At 52.0% G+C, this 19186-nt stretch overlaps 1 protein-coding gene across 3 annotated transcripts; it reads right to left on the bottom strand.

The window, feature by feature from the left end:
• Positions 1–2831: 2831 nt before the first annotated feature.
• LOC142709065 (phosphatidylinositol 4-phosphate 5-kinase type-1 alpha-like) lies at positions 2832–17422 on the bottom strand. Of its 3 annotated transcripts, none has more exons than XM_075848436.1 (16): positions 16936–17422; positions 12727–12773; positions 7989–8081; positions 7782–7912; positions 7580–7697; positions 7200–7352; positions 6817–7116; positions 6289–6494; positions 6038–6121; positions 5904–5952; positions 5740–5824; positions 5533–5664; positions 5334–5478; positions 5198–5260; positions 3930–3996; positions 2832–3677 (listed from the first exon to the last, which is right to left on the bottom strand). In XM_075848436.1, the coding sequence occupies exons 1-16, from the start codon at positions 16976–16978 to the stop codon at positions 3675–3677; spliced, it is 1719 nt and encodes a 572-aa protein (XP_075704551.1). In that variant the 5' UTR covers positions 16979–17422; the 3' UTR covers positions 2832–3674. The 3 variants fall into 3 exon arrangements, with proteins under 3 accessions (XP_075704551.1, XP_075704552.1, XP_075704553.1); XM_075848437.1 differs by having other exon boundaries at positions 5334–5463; XM_075848438.1 differs by having other exon boundaries at positions 5334–5460.
• Positions 17423–19186: the final 1764 nt, after the last annotated feature.

Here is a 19186-nt window from a genome sequence, read left to right as displayed (position 1 = left end):
GCAGAATAGTGAGTGCAGCTCTGGAGTATAATACAGGATGTAACTCAGGATCAGTACAGGATAAGTAATGTAATGTATGTACACAGTGACTCCACCAGCAGAATAGTGAGTGCAGCTCTGGAGTATAATACAGGATGTAACTCAGGATCAGTACAGGATAAGTAATGTAATGTATGTACACAGTGACTCCACCAGCAGAATAGTGAGTGCAGCTCTGGAGTATAATACAGGATATAACTCAGGATCAGTACAGGATAAGTAATGTAATGTATGTACACAGTGACTCCACCAGCAGAATAGTGAGTGCAGCTCTGGAGTATAATACAGGATATAACTCAGGATCAGTACAGGATAAGTAATGTAATGTATGTACACAGTGACTCCACCAGCAGAATAGTGAGTGCAGCTCTGGAGTATAATACAGGATGTAACTCAGGATCAGTACAGGATAAGTAATGTATGTACACAGTGACTCCAGCAGCAGAATACTGAGTGCAGCTCTGGAGTATAATACAGGATAAGTAATGTAATGTATGTACACAGTGACTCCACCAGCAGAATAGTGAGTGCAGCTCTGGAGTATAATACAGGATGTAACTCAGGATCAGTACAGGATAAGTAATGTATGTACACAGTGACTCCACCAGCAGAATAGTGAGTGCAGCTCTGGAGTATAATACAGGATGTAACTCAGGATCAGTACAGGATAAGTAATGTATGTACACAGTGACTCCACCAGCAGAATAGTGAGCGCAGCTCTGGAGTATAATACAGGATGTAACTCAGGATCAGTACAGGATAAGTAATGTATGTACACAGTGACTCCACCAGCAGAATAGTGAGTGCAGCTCTGGAGTATAATACAGGATGTAACTCAGGATCAGTACAGGATAAGTAATGTAATGTATGTACACAGTGACTCCACCAGCAGAATAGTGAGTGCAGCTCTGGAGTATAATACAGGATGTAACTCAGGATCAGTACAGGATAAGTAATGTAATGTATGTACACAGTGACTCCACCAGCAGAATAGTGAGTGCAGCTCTGGGGTATAATACAGGATATAACTCCGGATCAGTACAGGATAAGTAATGTAATGTATGTACACAGTGACTCCACCAGCAGAATAGTGAGTGCAGCTCTGGAGTATAATACAGGATGTAACTCAGGATCAGTACAGGATAAGTAATGTATGTACACAGTGACTCCACCAGCAGAATAGTGAGCGCAGCTCTGGAGTATAATACAGGATGTAACTCAGGATCAGTACAGGATAAGTAATGTATGTACACAGTGACTCCACCAGCAGAATAGTGAGTGCAGCTCTGGAGTATAATACAGGATGTAACTCAGGATCAGTACAGGATAAGTAATGTATGTACACAGTGACTCCACCAGCAGAATAGTGAGTGCAGCTCTGGAGTATAATACAGGATATAACTCCGGATCAGTACAGGATAAGTAATGTATGTACACAGTGACTCCACCAGCAGAATAGTGAGTGCAGCTCTGGAGTATAATACAGGATATAATGCAGGATCAGTACAGGATAAGTAATGTAATGTATGTACACAGTGACTCCACCAGCAGAATAGTGAGTGCAGCTCTGGAGTATAATACAGGATATAACTCAGGATCAGTACAGGATAAGTAATGTAATGTATGTACACAGTGACTCCACCAGCAGAATAGTGAGTGCAGCTCTGGAGTATAATACAGGATATAATGCAGGATCAGTACAGGATAAGTAATGTAATGTATGTACACAGTGACTCCACCAGCAGAATAGTGAGTGCAGCTCTGCAGTATAATACAGGATGTAACTCAGGATGAGTACAGGATAAGTAATGTAATGTATGTACACAGTGACTCCACCAGCAGAATAGTGAGTGCAGCTCTGGAGTATAATACAATAACCCCAATCCCCATTACCTATTAGTGTATACCTATGTCATTGAGTGGGGGGAGGTGAAGCTCGGTGGGGTCCAGCCCTTCACGTATAACAATCATGGCCACTGTGTCTATTATATAATGAATGTCATTCTGTTGCTGGGGGTGTTGTAAAAAAAACCTAATAAATGAAAGTAACCTGATAAAGAACATCTTCATGTAAAATCTCCTTCGTTTCTTAGTCTACAGTTCCTACACAGTCATGTGTCTCCATGGTAACAATCCCTGTGCAGTCTTATCCTGGGGCACGTTCATGCCCAGAGATCTCCCACCATGCCATAGCCTCCCCCAAGAGACCCAGTATAAAACACGTGGCCGCCCTACCACCGGATATGTTGTCAAGATGGGGGAACCCTGCATAATAACCGTGCCCCATGCGGCCTCGGCGGAGTACGGCCACATGCACACCACCGTAATGGTTCTTACTGTCCGCAGAAACAGAGGTGTAGTCATCCGCATATACGGCGCGCTGTCCGTAGCTCATCCCTATTTACAGAGCCACAGAAAACCAGGGTGGAATCTCCACTGGAGTCCCATAGCAAGGGTTCTGCAATTACCATCAGCTACGGCCACGTCTAGCCCTCCGCAAGTTCAGAAGCGCTCAGACTTCTAGGAGGCGTCCGTGCCGTAATTACGGACAAGAACAGGAGCGGTTCTATATTCTGCAGATCACGTCTACGGCTCGGACCCATCCGTGTATCCACTGAAAGTCGTCCGTGGCCAATAGAAAGCAATGGATCAGCTCATTCATCCGGATCTACGGACGGAAACTAGGCCGAGCAGCTGCAGTCATGGTGGCGCCCCTTATCTCAGCCATAGCTGGCCTGTCAGTATTCACAGCCCTCCCCTCATAGACTAGACACAAGTCACAACCAGGGCCATGGAGTTTTCAGGTGTCAGTTTATGTGCGGACCCTTCGAGCCCTGCCCCCCCCCACAGTCTATACACTTAAATAAAACGCTCATAAATAGTAAAAACACCAGATGGTAAAGAAGAAACCGATTATATAAAAAGAACAACCAGAGCTGAGAAGAGGGGCAGCAGCGCATGGCAGGGGGTCTCGTCTCCATCCTCACTGCTAAAGTGCACCAGGTGCAAGGCATAGGGGCCAGACTACAAAAACCAGGTGAGACCCCCTGCAATGTGGAGGTGCCAACATATGGGGGCAGCACTGAGGACAAGGCAAAATAAATACATGGTCATCCGGGGTCATTGTCTGACAGGTGAGGAGCACCACTGCTGGGGGAGGGGAGGGGAGGTGTGAGCTCGGCCCCCGGTAACCACGCTCACATACATTCCCGGAGCGGGGAAGACGCCATTCTTGTGCCGCTGCACTTAACGGAGGAGAAGTAAAAATAAAATGTCAGATCAGCGACACGCGGGCTCCTGGGGACTTTGGCGTCAGTTGGCACAGGTGAGGGGTCGCGTCCTCCGGCGGGCAATGAGGAGACGTAGGCAGCAAACGCTTTTCAGTTTTGTGGGTTTTTTGGTCCAAGTTTACTCAACGCAGCATCAAGAACAGCACACGGTCAGTGCAACCGTCAGTCTATACATTAAATAGGACCGGGGCTGCAGATAAGGCGGCTGTGCGGAGCGGATCCCCCGCTTGTAACATTCACCAGTGTCCTGGCAGAGGTCGGGGGCTCCAGGCCCCCCCATGTCCAATAATACAGAGTCCCGGACACTCATCAGACGCTCCAGGCACGAAGGCGACAGCGGATCCATCACTGTAAAGAGACAAAGAGGAGTAAGAGCGGAGCAGACGTCAACCCAACATCACACCCTGACCTGCCCGAGACAGCGCCACCTCCAGGCCAGGACTTACAGGAAGAGACAAAGAGGAATAAGAGCGAAGCAGCCGCCACCCGGCATCACACCCTGACCTGCCCGAGTACGAGACAGCGCCACCTCCAGGCCAGGTCTTACAGGAAGAGACATGACAGCGGCAGACATTACCAGAGAAGCCCAGAGATACTTACAAAACAGATCTCTGCCTCAATCTGACTGACATCCAGCGCAGGCTCCTCATCCTCCTCTCCAGACGCCCTGGAGGGAGAAAAACCACGTTACAGCCGAGGACTACTAACCTTCCGCAGCGGCTGCCCCCCCGGCGACCCGCCCCTATATTCCGCCTTCCGCAGCGGCTGCCCCCGACGACCCGCCCCTATATTCCGCAGCGGCTGCCCCCCGGCGACCCGCCCCTATATTCCGCAGCGGCTGCCCCCCGGCGACCCGCCCCTATATTCCGCCTTCCGCAGCGGCTGCCCCCCGGCGACCCGCCCCTATATTCCGCCTTCCGCAGCGGCTGCCCCCCGGCGACCCGCCACTATATTCCGCCTTCCGCAGCGGCTGCCCCCCGGCGACCCGCCCCTATATTCCGCCTTCCGCAGCAGCTGCCCCCGGCGACCCATCCCTATATTCCGCAGCGGCTGCCCCCCGGCGACCCACCCCTATATTCCGCCTTCCGCAGCGGCTGCCCCCCGGCGACCCGCCCCTATATTCCGCCTTCTGCAGCGGCTGCCCCCCGGCGACCCGCCCCTATATTCCGCCTTCCGCAGCGGCTGCCCCCGGCGACCCATCCCTATATTCCGCCTTCCGCAGCGGCTGACCACGGCGACCCGCCCCTATATTCCGCCCTCCGCAGCGGCTGCCCCCGGCGCCCCACCCCTATATTCCGCCTTCCGCAGCGGCTGACCACGGCGACCCACCCCTATATTCCCCCTTCCGCAGCGGCTGACCACGGCGACCCACCCCTATATTCCCCCTACCGCAGCGGCTGCCCCCGGCGCCCCACCCCTATATTCCGCCTTCCGCAGCGGCTGCCCCCGGCGCCCCACCCCTATATTCCGCCTTCCGCAGCGGCTGCCCCCGGCGCCCCACCCCTATATTCCGCCTTCCGCAGCGGCTGACCACGGCGACCCACCCCTATATTCCGCCCTCTGCAGCGGCTGCCCCCCGGCGACCCACCCCTATTTTCTGCCCTCCGCAGCGGCTGCCCCCCGGCGACCCACCCCTATATTCCGCCCTCCGCAGCGGCTGCCCCCCCCTATATTCCGCCCTCCGCAGCGGCTGCCCATGGTAACTTACCCCTATATCCCCCCTCCCACAAAGAGCAGCCCCAAAGTATCCTCCGATCCTACCCTCCCCACCATAAGCTGCCCGGGGTAACCTCCGATCGCACCCTCCCCGCTGTGAGTTGCCCGGGGTAACCTTCGATCCCACCCTCCTGCAGTGATGCCCCTCTCACCTATCCCTTGTGTTCGCCTCGTTCTCGGTTGTCTCGGATTTGTGAACTTCTACACCGACCGCCCTACAAACAAGAGAAATCCTGAGTGATCGTCGTCCACATTAACCCTGCAGAGTCTTCTGGAACAAGAACCTACCTATGTGCCGGGGAGTTTAACTCTCCGCTGCCTAAAGACGATGTGGACAGAGTGGTCGCTAGTGAGTCGCTCGCAGCTTCATCCACTGGAGGGGTTCGGGGGAGCAGGTCAGGCCGCCCATAGGGGCCTACTGGGATGAGAGATACTGGTCAGACAGAGGATGGAGGTTACTGCACAGAGGACATCTCAGGAGACTCACCCTGATCCGACTCCGTGCCCGAGGACTGCTTGTTGTCTCCGGTCAGTTGTAGCTGAGTAGGCACGGCGGGCTGGGTGGCCCTGCGGGTGATGCCTGGCATGATCCGGCTCTTCTTAGAGGGGGAGGCTTTCACTGTGGAGGACACATGGTCAGCGCGGAGCAGGGTGGAGCGTTCACAGCTCGGCTATTAGACAACCTGTTACTCACGTGGGATTTTCTTGAACACCGTGTTACACATGAAGCGCTGGAAGCGTTCGGCGTAGAAGCCGGGTCTGTGAACCGAAACCGTATCCTAAGCAAAAGACAAACCGTCAGCACGAAATCAAAGCCGCGTCACCGGAGAACACAAGTCATCAACACAGACAACTCACCCCATCATGGACCAGAGCCTTCCAGGAGTGCTCCAGCTTTTTAATGAACCTGAAAAGAGACAATGGACAGAATGAGCAGCCGGAGCTGCCAGCGGGGGCAGGGCAGCAGGACGTGGCCCAGTAGATGGACTGACCTGTAGGCCTGCAGGATGTCGATGATTCCGATATACAGCAGCAGGCGCTCTCCCCTCGCATTACGAGATGGAATACCGCCCATCCTATAGACAGAAAGATCCCAGCATTAAAGGGGCCGACAAGCCGTCAGAACGAGAGACCGCAACACGGCAGTGCCCTCGCTGACGTACAGAGACATTCTAGTGCCGCTCATGCCCCTCCTGTCTAGAAAGGAGGGCACGAGGTCCACTATGTAGCAGAAGGAACCTACTGATCGTCCGTCTCAATGGGGCCCCCTCGTCGAGCCTCCCCCTGGATGGACTCCATAGCGGTGGAGTAGAGCGCCTTCTGTACCGCTGGTTTTCGGGTATCAGCCTGCATGTGGCCATCAACCACGGCATTCTCCTTCTGTGCGTGGTCCATGTTGTGAATGCCCACAAGTACGCTGTAGTCCATGATCTTGAAGCTTTGCAGGACCTGGAGGAGAACCACAAGACACCCGCGTCACCCACTCCACGTACAACGCGTTATATCAGGGACACTAAGAGGGCGCCGATGTGATGGCCACACGGGGAAGCGGCCCGACCTGTATCGCCCGGGGGAAGCGGCCCGACCTGTATCGCCCGGGGGAAGCGGCCCGACCTGTATCGCCCGGGGGAAGCGGCCCGACCTGTATCGCCCGGGGGAAGCGGCCCGACCTGTATCGCCCGGGGGAAGCGGCCCGACCTGTATCGCCCGGGCAGCCTTCACGATTTACAGAAGGCTGGACATTTAATATGGATGGATATTTGGGCCTCACCAGACAGTCCCTCTGGATGGTTTTGCACATGGCGCTGTACATATCGGGGTCCAGGAACAGTCCCTCCGGCACATCCTGCAGGAAGTCCAAGTCCTTGTAGGTGGGGAAGCTTTTCTCTCGCTCTTTGAGGGACGCGCGTCTCTTGTACGTGGACCCTTTAAGATCGTACTTCAGGTGCATCTTAACCGACCGGGGCAGTAGGTTGTTCATCACCACAATTCGGATGTTCTTCCCGGCGGCTTGGACGCAGTAGAGTCCGTAGAACTTGGGCAGCAGAGTCCGAGGGTTCTGGTTCAGGTTCTAGAAGAGAATTTGTGTCCAGTGTTCACAGGGTCTCCGTGCGACCATCCCCTCCCCCGCACGCGCCCCGGCTGCCGTCTTACCATGTAATATCCGGGCAGCAGCTTCTGCAGGAACTCGGCCTCTTTGTGCTGAACGGTCTTGATAATAAACTCGTCATCTCCGGACACGTAGAACAGGGAACCGCTGGCTCCGGAATTGGACAGTTCTATGAGAGACTCGTTACAGAGCGAGTACTGCAGACAGAAAGGGGCACATCTCAGAACACAACCACTACGGGGGGTCCTCCACCTTTATATGGGGGGTCATGACCACAGCAAACGTGTCCGAGCAGCGGCCCTAGTGACGAGACGTTCCCATCAGTAATCCAGGGGCTTCCACTACACCAGTGGATTGTCAGCTCCTGAGACGAGTGATGCGGCACTAGACAGGACCACCTCACTGACCGCCTTCTCCTACTCACCAGATAATCATCAGGACGAATGCCGAAAAGCTCCCTGAAGTATCGGAAAGCCACAGGGGCATAAGTCTTAAAGCGGAAGTCGTTGTAGTGATGGGCGGGCGTCAGATTGCTGCCCTCGCTGTATGAAGAGACAGGTGAAGAGATCATGAGACAGCACAGGGCTGTCAGAAGGGGGCAGCACTGGGACCAGATTAACACTTACCCAGGGAAAAAAATGCTCTCAACCACATAGAAATCCTGCATGAGGACGTCTCTCTCGGGCTTGGTGCTGAGGCTGCCGACCGTGTGGGTGATGCCGAGCTGTATCGCACCTTTAAGAGCGGACGATGTGGTCTGTGGATGGAAGAGGAGGCTCAGGTCACTACTCACAACACTCAGAGCGAGGGGAGTGACAGTCCAGCGCACTCACCTTCTTATACGTGGTCTCCCCTGTAGAGTCCACACCTCTGTGTCCAATCTTCTTCATGGTGGGCACTCCAGCCTGGGCCGAGGAGCCGGGAACCTGGGAAAGACAGATCAATGCTCACCCAATGTCAACCTGTGGGACGGCTACTTCCCTTCCCCCACACAGCAGTGACCCCAGGCCTGACAGACCCTGAATATTAGGAACGTGAACAGAGGTGCAATATCTACGCTGCACTCACTATTCTGCTGGTGGAGACACTGTGTTCATACATTACATTACTTATCCTGTACTGATCCTGAGTTACATCCTGTATTATACTCCAGAGCTGCACTCACTATTCTGCTGGTGGAGTCACTGTGTACATACATTACATTACTTATCTTGTACTGATCCTGAGTTATATCCTGTATTATACTCCAGAGCTGTACTCACTATTCTGCTGGTGGAGTCACTGTGTACATACATTACATTACTTATCCTGTACTGATCCTGAGTTACATCCTGTATTATACTCCAGAGCTGCACTGACTATTCTGCTGGTGGAGTCACTGTGTACATACATTACATTACTTATCCTGTACTGATCCTGAGTTACATCCTGTATTATACTCCAGAGCTGCACTCACTATTCTGCTGGTGGAGTCACTGTGTACACACATTACATTACTTATCCTGTACTGATCCTGAGTTACATGCTGTATTATACTCCAGAGCTGCACTCACTATTCTGCTGGTGGAGTCACTGTGTACATACATTACTTATCCTGTACTAATCCTGAGTTATATCCTGTATTATACTCCAGAGCTGCACTGACTATTCTGCTGGTGGAGCCACTGTGTACATACATTACTTATCCTGTACTGATCCTCAGTTATAGCCTCTATTATATTCCAGAGCTGCACTCACTATTCTGCTGGTGGAGTCACTGTGTACATACATTACATTACTCATCCTGTACTGATCCTGAGTTATATCCTGTATTATATTCCAGAGCTGCACTCACTATTCTGCTGGTGGAGTGACTGTGTACATACATTACATTACTTATCCTGTACTGATCCTGAGTTACATCCTGTATTATACTCCAGAGCTGCACTCACTATTCTGCTGGTGGAGTCACTGTGTATATACATTACTCATCCTGTACTGATCCTGAGTTGCATCCTGTATTATACTCCAGAGCTGCACTCACTATTCTGCTGGTGGAGTCACTGTGTACATACATTACATTACTTATCCTGTACTGATCCTGAGTTACATCCTGTATTATACTCCAGAGCTGCACTCACTATTCTGCTGGTGGAGTCACTGTGTACATACATTACTTATCCTGTACTAATCCTGAGTTATATCCTGTATTATACTCCAGAGCTGCACTCACTATTCTGCTGGTGGAGTCACTGTGTACATACATTACATTACTTATCCTGTACTGATCCTGAGTTACATCCTGTATTATACTCCAGAGCTGCACTCACTATTCTGCTGGTGGAGTCACTGTGTACATACATTACATTACTTATCCTGTACTGATCCTCAGTTATAGCCTCTATTATATTCCAGAGCTGCACTCACTATTCTGCTGGTGGAGTCACTGTGTACATACATTACATTACTCATCCTGTACTGATCCTGAGTTATATCCTGTATTATATTCCAGAGCTGCACTCACTATTCTGCTGGTGGAGTCACTGTGTACATACATTACATTACTTATCCTGTACTGATCCTGAGTTACATCATGTATTATACTCCAGAGCTGCACTCACTATTCTGCTGATGGAGTCACTGTGTACATACATTACTTATCCTGTACTGATCCTGAGTTACATCCTGTATTATACTCCAGAGCTGCACTCCCTATTCTGCTGGTGGAGTCACTGTGTACTTACATTACATTACTTATCCTGTACTGATCCTGAGTTACATCCTGTATTATACTCCAGAGCTGCACTCACTATTCTGCTGGTGGAGTCACTGTATACATACATTACTTATCCTGTACTGATCCTGAGTTACATCCTGTATTATACTCCAGAGCTGCACTCGCTATTCTGCTGGTGGAATCACTGTGTACATACATTACATTACTTATCCTGTACTGATCCTGAGTTATATCCTGTATTATACTCCAGAGCTGCACTCACTATTCTGCTGGGGGAGTCACTGTGTACATACATTACTTATCCTGAGTTACATCCTGTATTATACTCCAGAGCTGCACTCACTATTCTGCTGGTGGAGTCACTGTGTACATACACAACATTACTTATCCTGTACTGATCCTGAGATACATCCTGTATTATACTCCAGAGCTGCACTCACTATTCTGCTGGTGGAGTCACTGTGTACATACATTACATTAGTTATCCTGTACTGATCCTGAGTTACATCCTGTATTATACTCCAGAGCTGCACTCACTATTCTGCAGGTGGAGTCACTGTGTACATACATTACATTACTTATCCTGTACTGATCCTGAGTTATATCCTGTATTATACTCCAGAGCTGCACTCACTATTCTGCTGGGGGAGTCACTGTGTACATACATTATCCTGTACTGATCCTGAGTTACATCCTGTATTATACTCCAGAGCTGCACTCACTATACTGCTGGTGGAGTCACTGTGTACATACATTACATTACTTATCCTGTACTGATCCTGAGTTACATCCTGTATTATACTCCAGAGCTGCACTCACTATTCTGCAGGTGGAGTCACTGTGTACATACATTACATTACTTATCATGTACTGATCCTGAGTTACATCCTGTATTATACTCCAGAGCTGCACTCTCTATTCTGCTGGTGGAGTCACTGTGTACATACATTACATTACTTATCCTGTACTGATCCTGAGTTACATCCTGTATTATACTCCAGAGCTGCACTCACTATTCTGCTGGTGGAGTCACTGTGTACATACATCACATTACTTATCCTGTACTGATCCTGAGTTATATCCTGTATTATACTCCAGAGCTGCACTCACTATTCTGCTGGTGGAGTCACTGTGTACATACATTACTTATCCTGTACTGATCCTGAGTTATATCCTGTATTATACTCCAGAGCTGCACTGACTATTCTGCTGGTGGAGTCACTGTGTACATACATTACATTACTTATCCTGTACTGATCCTGAGTTATATCCTGTATTATACTCCAGAGCTGCACTCCCTATTCTGCTGGTGGAGTCACTGTGTACATACATTATATTACTTATCCTGTACTGATCCTGAGTTACATCCAGTATTATACTCCAGAGCTGCACTCACTATTCTGCTGGTGGAGTCACTGTGTACATACATTACATTACTTATCCTGCGTTACATCCTGTATTATACTCCAGAGCTGCACTCACTATTCTGCTGACGGAGTCACTGTGTACATACATTATATTACTTATCCTGTACTGATCCTGAGTTACATCCTGTATTATACTCCAGAGCTGCACTCACTATTCTGCTGGTGTAGTCACTGTGTACATACATTACATTACTTATCCTGTACTGATCCGGAGTTATATCCTGTATTATACTCCAGAGCTACACTCACTATTCTGCTGGTGGAGTCACTGTGTACATACATTACATTACTTATCCTGTACTGATCATGAGTTACATCCAGTATTATACTCCAGAGCTGCACTCACTATTCTGCTGGTGGAGTCACTGTGTACATACATTACATTACTTATCCTGTACTGATCCTGAGTTATATCCTGTATTATACTCCAGAGCTACACTCACTATTCTGCTGGTGGAGTCACTGTGTACATACATTACATTACTTATCCTGTACTGATCATGAGTTACATCCAGTATTATACTCCAGAGCTGCACTCACTATTCTGCTGGTGGAGTCACTGTGTACATACATTACATTACTTATCCTGTACTGATCCTGAGTTACATCATGTATTATACTCCAGAGCTGCACTCACTATTCTGCTGGTGGAGTCACTGTGTACATACATTACTTATCCTGTACTGATCCTGAGTTACATCCTGTATTATACTCCAGAGCTGCACTCCCTATTCTGCTGGTGGAGTCACTGTGTACTTACATTACATTACTTATCCTGTACTGATCCTGAGTTACATCCTGTATTATACTCCAGAGCTGCACTCACTATTCTGCTGGTGGAGTCACTGTGTACATACATTACATTACTTATCCTGTACTGATCCTGAGTTACATCCTGTATTATACTCCAGAGCTGCACTCGCTATTCTGCTGGTGGAATCACTGTGTACATACATTACATTACTTATCCTGTACTGATCCTGAGTTATATCCTGTATTATACTCCAGAGCTGCACTCACTATTCTGCTGGTGGAGTCACTGTGTACATACATTACTTATCCTGAGTTACATCCTGTATTATACTCCAGAGCTGCACTCACTATTCTGCTGGTGGAGTCACTGTGTACATACACAACATTACTTATCCTGTACTGATCCTGAGTTACATCCTGTATTATACTCCAGAGCTGCACTCACTATTCTGCTGGTGGAGCCACTGTGTACATACATTACTTATCCTGTACTGATCATGAGTTACATCCTGTATTATACTCCAGAGCTGCGCTCACTATTCTGCTGGTGGAGTCACTGTGTACATACATTACATTACTTATCCTGTACTGATCCTGAGTTACATCCTGTATTATACTCCAGAGCTGCACTCACTATTCTATTTAGGGGAGTGCCTGCTGAGTGTATATACTCACCCCCATGCTGCCTTCAGAATGGGTGCTCCTCTTCATGGTAGGTGCCCCTGAAAATGGAATATCAGGGATTTTATAAGCCGTCTGTTAACGATGTGAGTAAAATACAACTGACGGGTGGGATGCTGATAGCCCCTCCCCCATTTATGGTAATAAAGGTAAAACACCAGCTGTTAATGGTCACTCCACCAATCACAGAAGGGTTAGGTTTCGTATCTATTCCACACGGAGGAGGGGGTGTGACTCTGTAGCCCCCTCACATCGGGAGATGTTCTCAACTGTGACAGCGCCTCCTAGAGGTCATATTAGGCACTCACACTGACTCCGCAAGAAACCGAGAGGTGGTCTCAGGCTGCCCCCCTGCAGCGTGTCTGATCAGGTTTAAGGAAGTATCATGTACATGAATGGACCGCAGCTCAGGTCTGCTATTAGACTGTAAGCTCCTGGGCCCAGCATACAAGTACATCATGGAGCATCACTGGATTAGGAGCTGGCTGGGGCCACTACAAAGCACGACAGCAGATCTACACACGGAGTACAGCACGAAACACCCCCTACTCCACCAGCACTGCCCCCTAGTGGAGCACAGGACAGGCTGCATGCAGCACTCTAGACAGCGAGAACCGTGCAAAGCTTGGGACAGGCATGCAGACCCCCGGCCTGGTACCTCTGCGGGAGATGAGAGCGCCCAGACCACAGCACAGACCACAGAGAGCTGAGGGGAGATAAAGGAGGACAACCATCAGCCCCTGATCTACACAACGCTGACCTCAGGAGCTGGCACTCTAATGCTAGAACTGCTCTACAGTATCATCATCCGGAAATAACAGAGATAAAAGAGAACTCCACCGGGTGACAAGAGTCCAGAAGAGACAGACAGCACTCAGAAATCAACCTCGACTGCTTCCACCGGAAAGAAGGGAGCTCACCCAGCTTTCCTACAGCTCTGAAAAGTAAACACTCTCCTGTATATCAGTAACTGCGGGTTCTTATAGGAGTCAGAGCCGGACCCCTGGCCACACACCTCTAGTAGTCACTGCTCCTCCATGCCATTATACACCTTGTGGTACAACACGCCCAACCCCCACAGAGTAGAACTACATCACACAGGAGTCTGTGGGGAGAAGGTGATCACAGGTCCCCCTGGGCAGTTATGTGGAGGTGCAGAGTGATCACAGGTCCCCCCCCGGGCAGTTGTATGGAGGTGCAGAGTGATCACAGGTCCTCCCCGGACAGTTATGAGGAGGTGGAGCGTGATCACAGGTCCCCCCAGGTTGTTATGATGAGGTGCAGTGTGATCACAGGTCCCCCTGGGTTGTTATGAGGAGGTGCAGTGTGATCACAGGTCCCGCTGGGTTGTTACGAGGAGGTGCAGTGTGATCACAGGTCCCCCCGGGTTGTTATGTTGAGGTGCAGTGTGATCACAGGTCCCCCCGGGTTGTTATGTTGAGGTGCAGTGTGATCACAAGTCCCCCCCCTGGGTTGTTATGAGGAGGTGGAGTGTGATCACAGGTCCCCCCGGGTTGTTACGAGGAGGTGCAGTGTGATCACAGGTCCCCCCGGGTTGTTACGAGGAGGTGCAGTGTGATCACAGGTCCCCCCGGGTTGTTATGTTGAGGTGCAGTGTGATCACAGGTCCCCCCGGGTTGTTATGTTGAGGTGCAGTGTGATCACAGGTCCCCCCCCTGGGTTGTTATGTTGAGGTGCAGTGTGATCACAGGTCCCCCCCCTGTGTTGTTATGAGGAGGTGGAGCGTGATCACAGGTCCCCCTTGGTTGTTATAATGAGGTGCAGTGTGATCACAGGTCCCCCCCCTGGGTTGTTATGATGAGGTGCCGTGTGATCACAGGTCCCCCCGGGTTGTTATGAGGAGGTGCAGTGTGATCACAGGTTCCCCCGGGTTGTTATGAGGAGGTGCAGTGTGATCACAGGTCCCCCCCGGTTGTTATGAGGAGGTGGAGTGTGATCACAAGTTCCCCCGGGTTGTTATGATGAGGTGCAGTGTGACCACAGGTCCCTCCCCATGGTTATGAGGAGGTGCAGTGTGATCACAGGTCCCCCCCTGGGTTGTTATGAGGTACAGGCTGATCACAGGATCCCCGGGCTGTTGTGGGGTGTGTGGGTACAGGACACTGGTAGGACCTGATTTACAGACACAGGTGACACATCCCTCACATTCCACACATGTGACGTCTGATGCGGTGATGTCAGCGCTGTCACGGGGAGCACGAGTCTCCAGCAGCAGGATGAGCAGACGGAGCGCAGCGCTGCCAAACAAGGAAGGAATGTGGAGTATGCGGCAGGACGGCGACCATGCCAACAGCCTGTCTATGTATCATTAACCCAGGACACCAAACATTAACAGCAGCCAGCCCTGTGCCCTGCCAGGGGCCCCGCACTGCCATCCCCACCCAGTGTGCCCTGCCAGGGGCCCCGCACTGCCATCCCCACCCAGTGTGCCCTGCCAGGGGCCCCGCACTGCCATCCCCACCCAGTGTGCCCTGCCAGGGGTTCTGCACTGCCATCCCCACACACAGTGTGCCCCGCACCGCCATCCCCACCCAGTGTGCCCCGCCAGGGGCCTAAGCACCGCCATCCCCACCCAGTGTGCCCTGCCAGGGGCCCAAGCACCGCCATCCCCACCCAGTGTGCCCCGCACCGCCATCCCCACCCAGTGTGTGGAGAGGCGGCAGGAGCCACCAGGTGTATCTGCCCCTGCGGGTTCGTCTTCTGGTGCCTGATCTGTGGACGGGGCACAGGCGGTGTGACAGGAGCAGTCCATCGGCCTTTAATCGCAGTCACTAGAAATCACCCGACGACCACATCGTGACGCAGACGCAGCAGACCCCCCCCCCATGTCTGTGCCAATGATGTAACTACAAGTCTACCAGGTCATGCTGGGATTTGTAGTTCATCTGCAGACGGGCAATAAGATGACAGGCTCGCTGCTCCTTCATGTACTAAACCTGTTTGGCTGAGAATTAATCAGTGAATTCCAAGTGACGAGATCACGACAAGCCCAGCAAAACAAGTGAAGGCATCGCTCACATCCGCATCAGGCACCGCGGTCAACTGCGCGGTGTCACAACGACGGGACCCTTACACAGGTGTGAACGAAGCCCATGTACAGCCGTCACTGACCCCGGGCCCCCGAGAACTGCTCTGACCTGGCCATGACTTACCCGGGGCCCCCTGAGGACTGCGCTGAACCGACCATGACTTACCCGGGGCCCCCTGAGGACTGCGCTGAACCGACCATGACTGACCCAGGGCCCCCGAGAACTGCTCTGACCTGGACTTACCCCGGGCCCCCTGAGGACTGCACTGAACCAGCCATGACTTACCCCGGGCCCCCCCGAGGACTGCACTGAGCCGGCCATGACTTACCCCGGGCCCCCGAGAACTGCTCTGACCTGGCCAGGACTTACCCCGGGCCCCCTGAGGACTGCACTGAACCAGCCATGACTTACCCCGGGCCCCCCGAGGACTGCACTGACCCGGCCATGACTTACCCCGAGCCCCCCCATGAGGATTGCACTGACCCGGCCATGACGTACCCTGGGCCCCCTGAGGACTGCACTGACCCGGCCATGACTTACCCCGGGCCCCCTGAGGACTGCCCTGAACTGGCCATGACTTACCCCGGGCCCCCCTGAGGAGTGCACTGAACCAGCCATGACTTACCCCGGGCCCACCTGAGGAGTGCACTGACCCGGCCATGACGTACCCCGGGCCCCCTGAGGACCGCACTGACCCGGCCATGACTTACCCCGGGCCCCCTGAGGACTGCCCTGAACCGGCCATGACTTACCCCGGGCCCCCCTGAGGACTGCCCTGACCCGGCCATGACTTACCCCGGGCCCCCCTGAGGACTGCCCTGAACCGGCCATGACTTACCCCGGGCCCCCCTGAGGAGTGCACTGAACCGGCCATGACTTACCCCGGGCCCCCTGAGGAGTGCACTGACCCGGCCATGACGTACCCCGGGCCCCCTGAGGACCGCACTGACCCGGCCATGACTTACCCCGGGCCCCTGAGGACTGCCCTGAACCGGCCATGACTTACCCCGGGCCCCCCTGAGGACTGCTCTGACCCGGCCATGACTTACCCCGGGCCCCCCTGAGGACTGCACTGACCCGGCCATGACGTACCCTGGGTCACATGTCCCTTTGTATACAGACCCCTCCCCCCACGGAGCAGTGACCACCTTACCTGGGCTGGTTCCCCCCACGGGTTCAGCGGCCGCAGCTTCCATGTCGGTCGGACAGATCCGAGGTCATACAGAACAGTCCACCGGCCCCTGGATCCACACTGGACTTTATATCCCAATACCCAGGGGCCCCTCCAATATCCTCAGTATAACGAGTCCTGGGGCCCCTCAAGTGTCCTGAGACCCGGGGTCTTCTCAGCTGAGCTCTGGGGGGGCCTGGGTGTCTTCAGTAATGGAGTGTCCACGACCACGGGCTCCTTTAGGCCTCGGTTATCAGGACACTGCCGGGGCCGTGTATACCGGGTCCTCCCCTGAACTGGGGGCCCTGAGTAGCGCTGTTTGAGGGCCCCTACTGCTGCTTCTAGCCGGTGACGTGCCGTGGGCGCTGGCTACTACCGAGCGCGGTGCGGTCTGGGAGCTCCCCGGTGTCTCTAACGAACGATTCGCTCGGTCGCGGTTTCTGGCAGAAGCGCATGCGCAAAGCGCGTCTATAGGAGGCGGCGCAACGGTGACGCAGACCGTGCGATGTGAGGCCGCGCCTCCCAATGACGAAGATGGCTTGGACACGTGACCCGGAAGCTGCGCTCTGGAGAGGCACATGGCTATTACAGCTAAAGAATCATCTGGAGGGGGCGGGTCTACATGCTGTAAAACTCCGCCCTTCTGGTATGAAAACGAAGCTGTAACCCTTAGCAAAAAGGCAGTGGGAGGTGCTAATGTTGTGGCCACTAGAGGGCGCCACTGTAGAGGGTAAGGACGGAGTCTGCTGCTGTTATTCTCTTATATCTGGAAAAGTGAATCTCAAACCTGATGAATCGCTTCACCCGATATCCTGACCACCCGTGAATTGGCGCCCGGCCTGTTACTAAACAGCAGCACTGCCCCTTTAATACAGACCCCACTTCACTTACCAGTCCCGGTAATTTTCATTGGTTACACCACTGCCGTGTAATTGGCTGCAGCGGTCACGTGGGATATACGGGCACGGTACGGCGGCGGATTTACCAGATGAGCATTTGTTCCTGCCCATTTCCTGCAGACATTGCGTTAGATGTATTCGCCATTCTTAGGGGATGTTCACACGCACTAATTACGGACGAAAATAGCGCTGACAAACATCTGCCCATTGAAAGCAATGGGCAGACGTTTGTCTGTTCACACGAGGCGTATATTTACGCGCCGCTGTCAAATGACGGCGCGTAAATAGACGCCCGCGCCAAAGGTGACCCGTCACTTCTTGGGGCGTAATTGGAGCATTGACTCCAATTAAAAGCAGCGCCAATTACGTCCGTAATTGACGCGGCGTTGAAGCGCCTGCACATGCCGGTACGGCTGAAATTACGGGGATGTTTTCAGGCGGAAACATCCCCGTAATTTCAGCCGTTACGGACGCCCTCGTGTGAACATACGCTTAGAGAGAAGGCGCTGGAGTAAGCTGTGGCGAACGCTTCTTAATAAACGTTGGATCTTGCGTGGTCCGTGCTACACGCTGCCGTACGCTCCCACTAGAATTTACACCAGTTTCTGTAATTTCTCAGGCCACTAATGGCTCCGCCCCTTCCACGAAGCTCCACCCACTTAAAAATGCTAATAGAGGTGTAAAAAGTCGCTTATTTTTGCGCCAAACGTGTGCACAATAATGTGTGGTGGAAACGGCTTAATAACTCGAATTGAATTTTATGTGATTTCAGAAAACCCCTCTAATCACTGCTACAGCTTTCTAATGCTCACCATTTTCAAGATCTCTGCTTGCTGTCATCGAATGAGCACCTTCCTATTTATATTCAGATGCTCCAGGGAGAAGTGGATACAATGTATCAGTCTAGACTATGCTCAGCAGCAGCTTGTTACAATGTATCAGTCTAGACTATGCTCAGCAGCAGCTTGTTACCATGTATCAGTCTAGACTATGCTCAGCAGCAGCTTGTTACAATGTATCAGTCTAGACTATGCTCAGCAGCAGCTTGTTACCATGTATCAGTCTAGACTATGCTCAGCAGCAGCTTGTTACAATGTATCAGTCTAGACTATGCTCAGCAGCAGCTTGTTACAATGTATCAGTCTAGACTATGCTCAGCAGCAGCTTGTTACCATGTATCAGTCTAGACTATGCTCAGCAGCAGCTTGTTACAATGTATCAGTCTAGACTATGCTCAGCAGCAGCTTGTTACAATGTATCAGTCTAGACTATGCTCAGCAGCAGCTTGTTACAATGTATCAGTCTAGACTATGCTCAGCAGCAGCTTGTTACAA

Source organism: Rhinoderma darwinii, unplaced genomic scaffold, assembly GCF_050947455.1.
Source record: "Rhinoderma darwinii isolate aRhiDar2 unplaced genomic scaffold, aRhiDar2.hap1 Scaffold_4034, whole genome shotgun sequence".
NCBI lineage: Eukaryota > Metazoa > Chordata > Amphibia > Anura > Rhinodermatidae > Rhinoderma > Rhinoderma darwinii.
This window is presented reverse-complemented; position numbering and strand designations above follow the sequence as displayed.

Bases quoted from the DNA above. Each gene is read 5' to 3' on its own strand.
- LOC142709065 (XM_075848436.1), bottom strand. From the start codon at position 16,978: ATGGAAGCTGCGGCCGCTGAACCCGTGGGGGGAACCAGCCCAG. The intron at 7,913-7,988 runs GTGAGTGCGCTG...TTCCATCCACAG, and splicing joins GGGAGACCACGTATAAGAAG to ACCACATCGTCCGCTCTTAA. The intron at 7,117-7,199 runs GTAAGACGGCAG...ATTCTCTTCTAG, and splicing joins TGCTGCCCGGATATTACATG to AACCTGAACCAGAACCCTCG.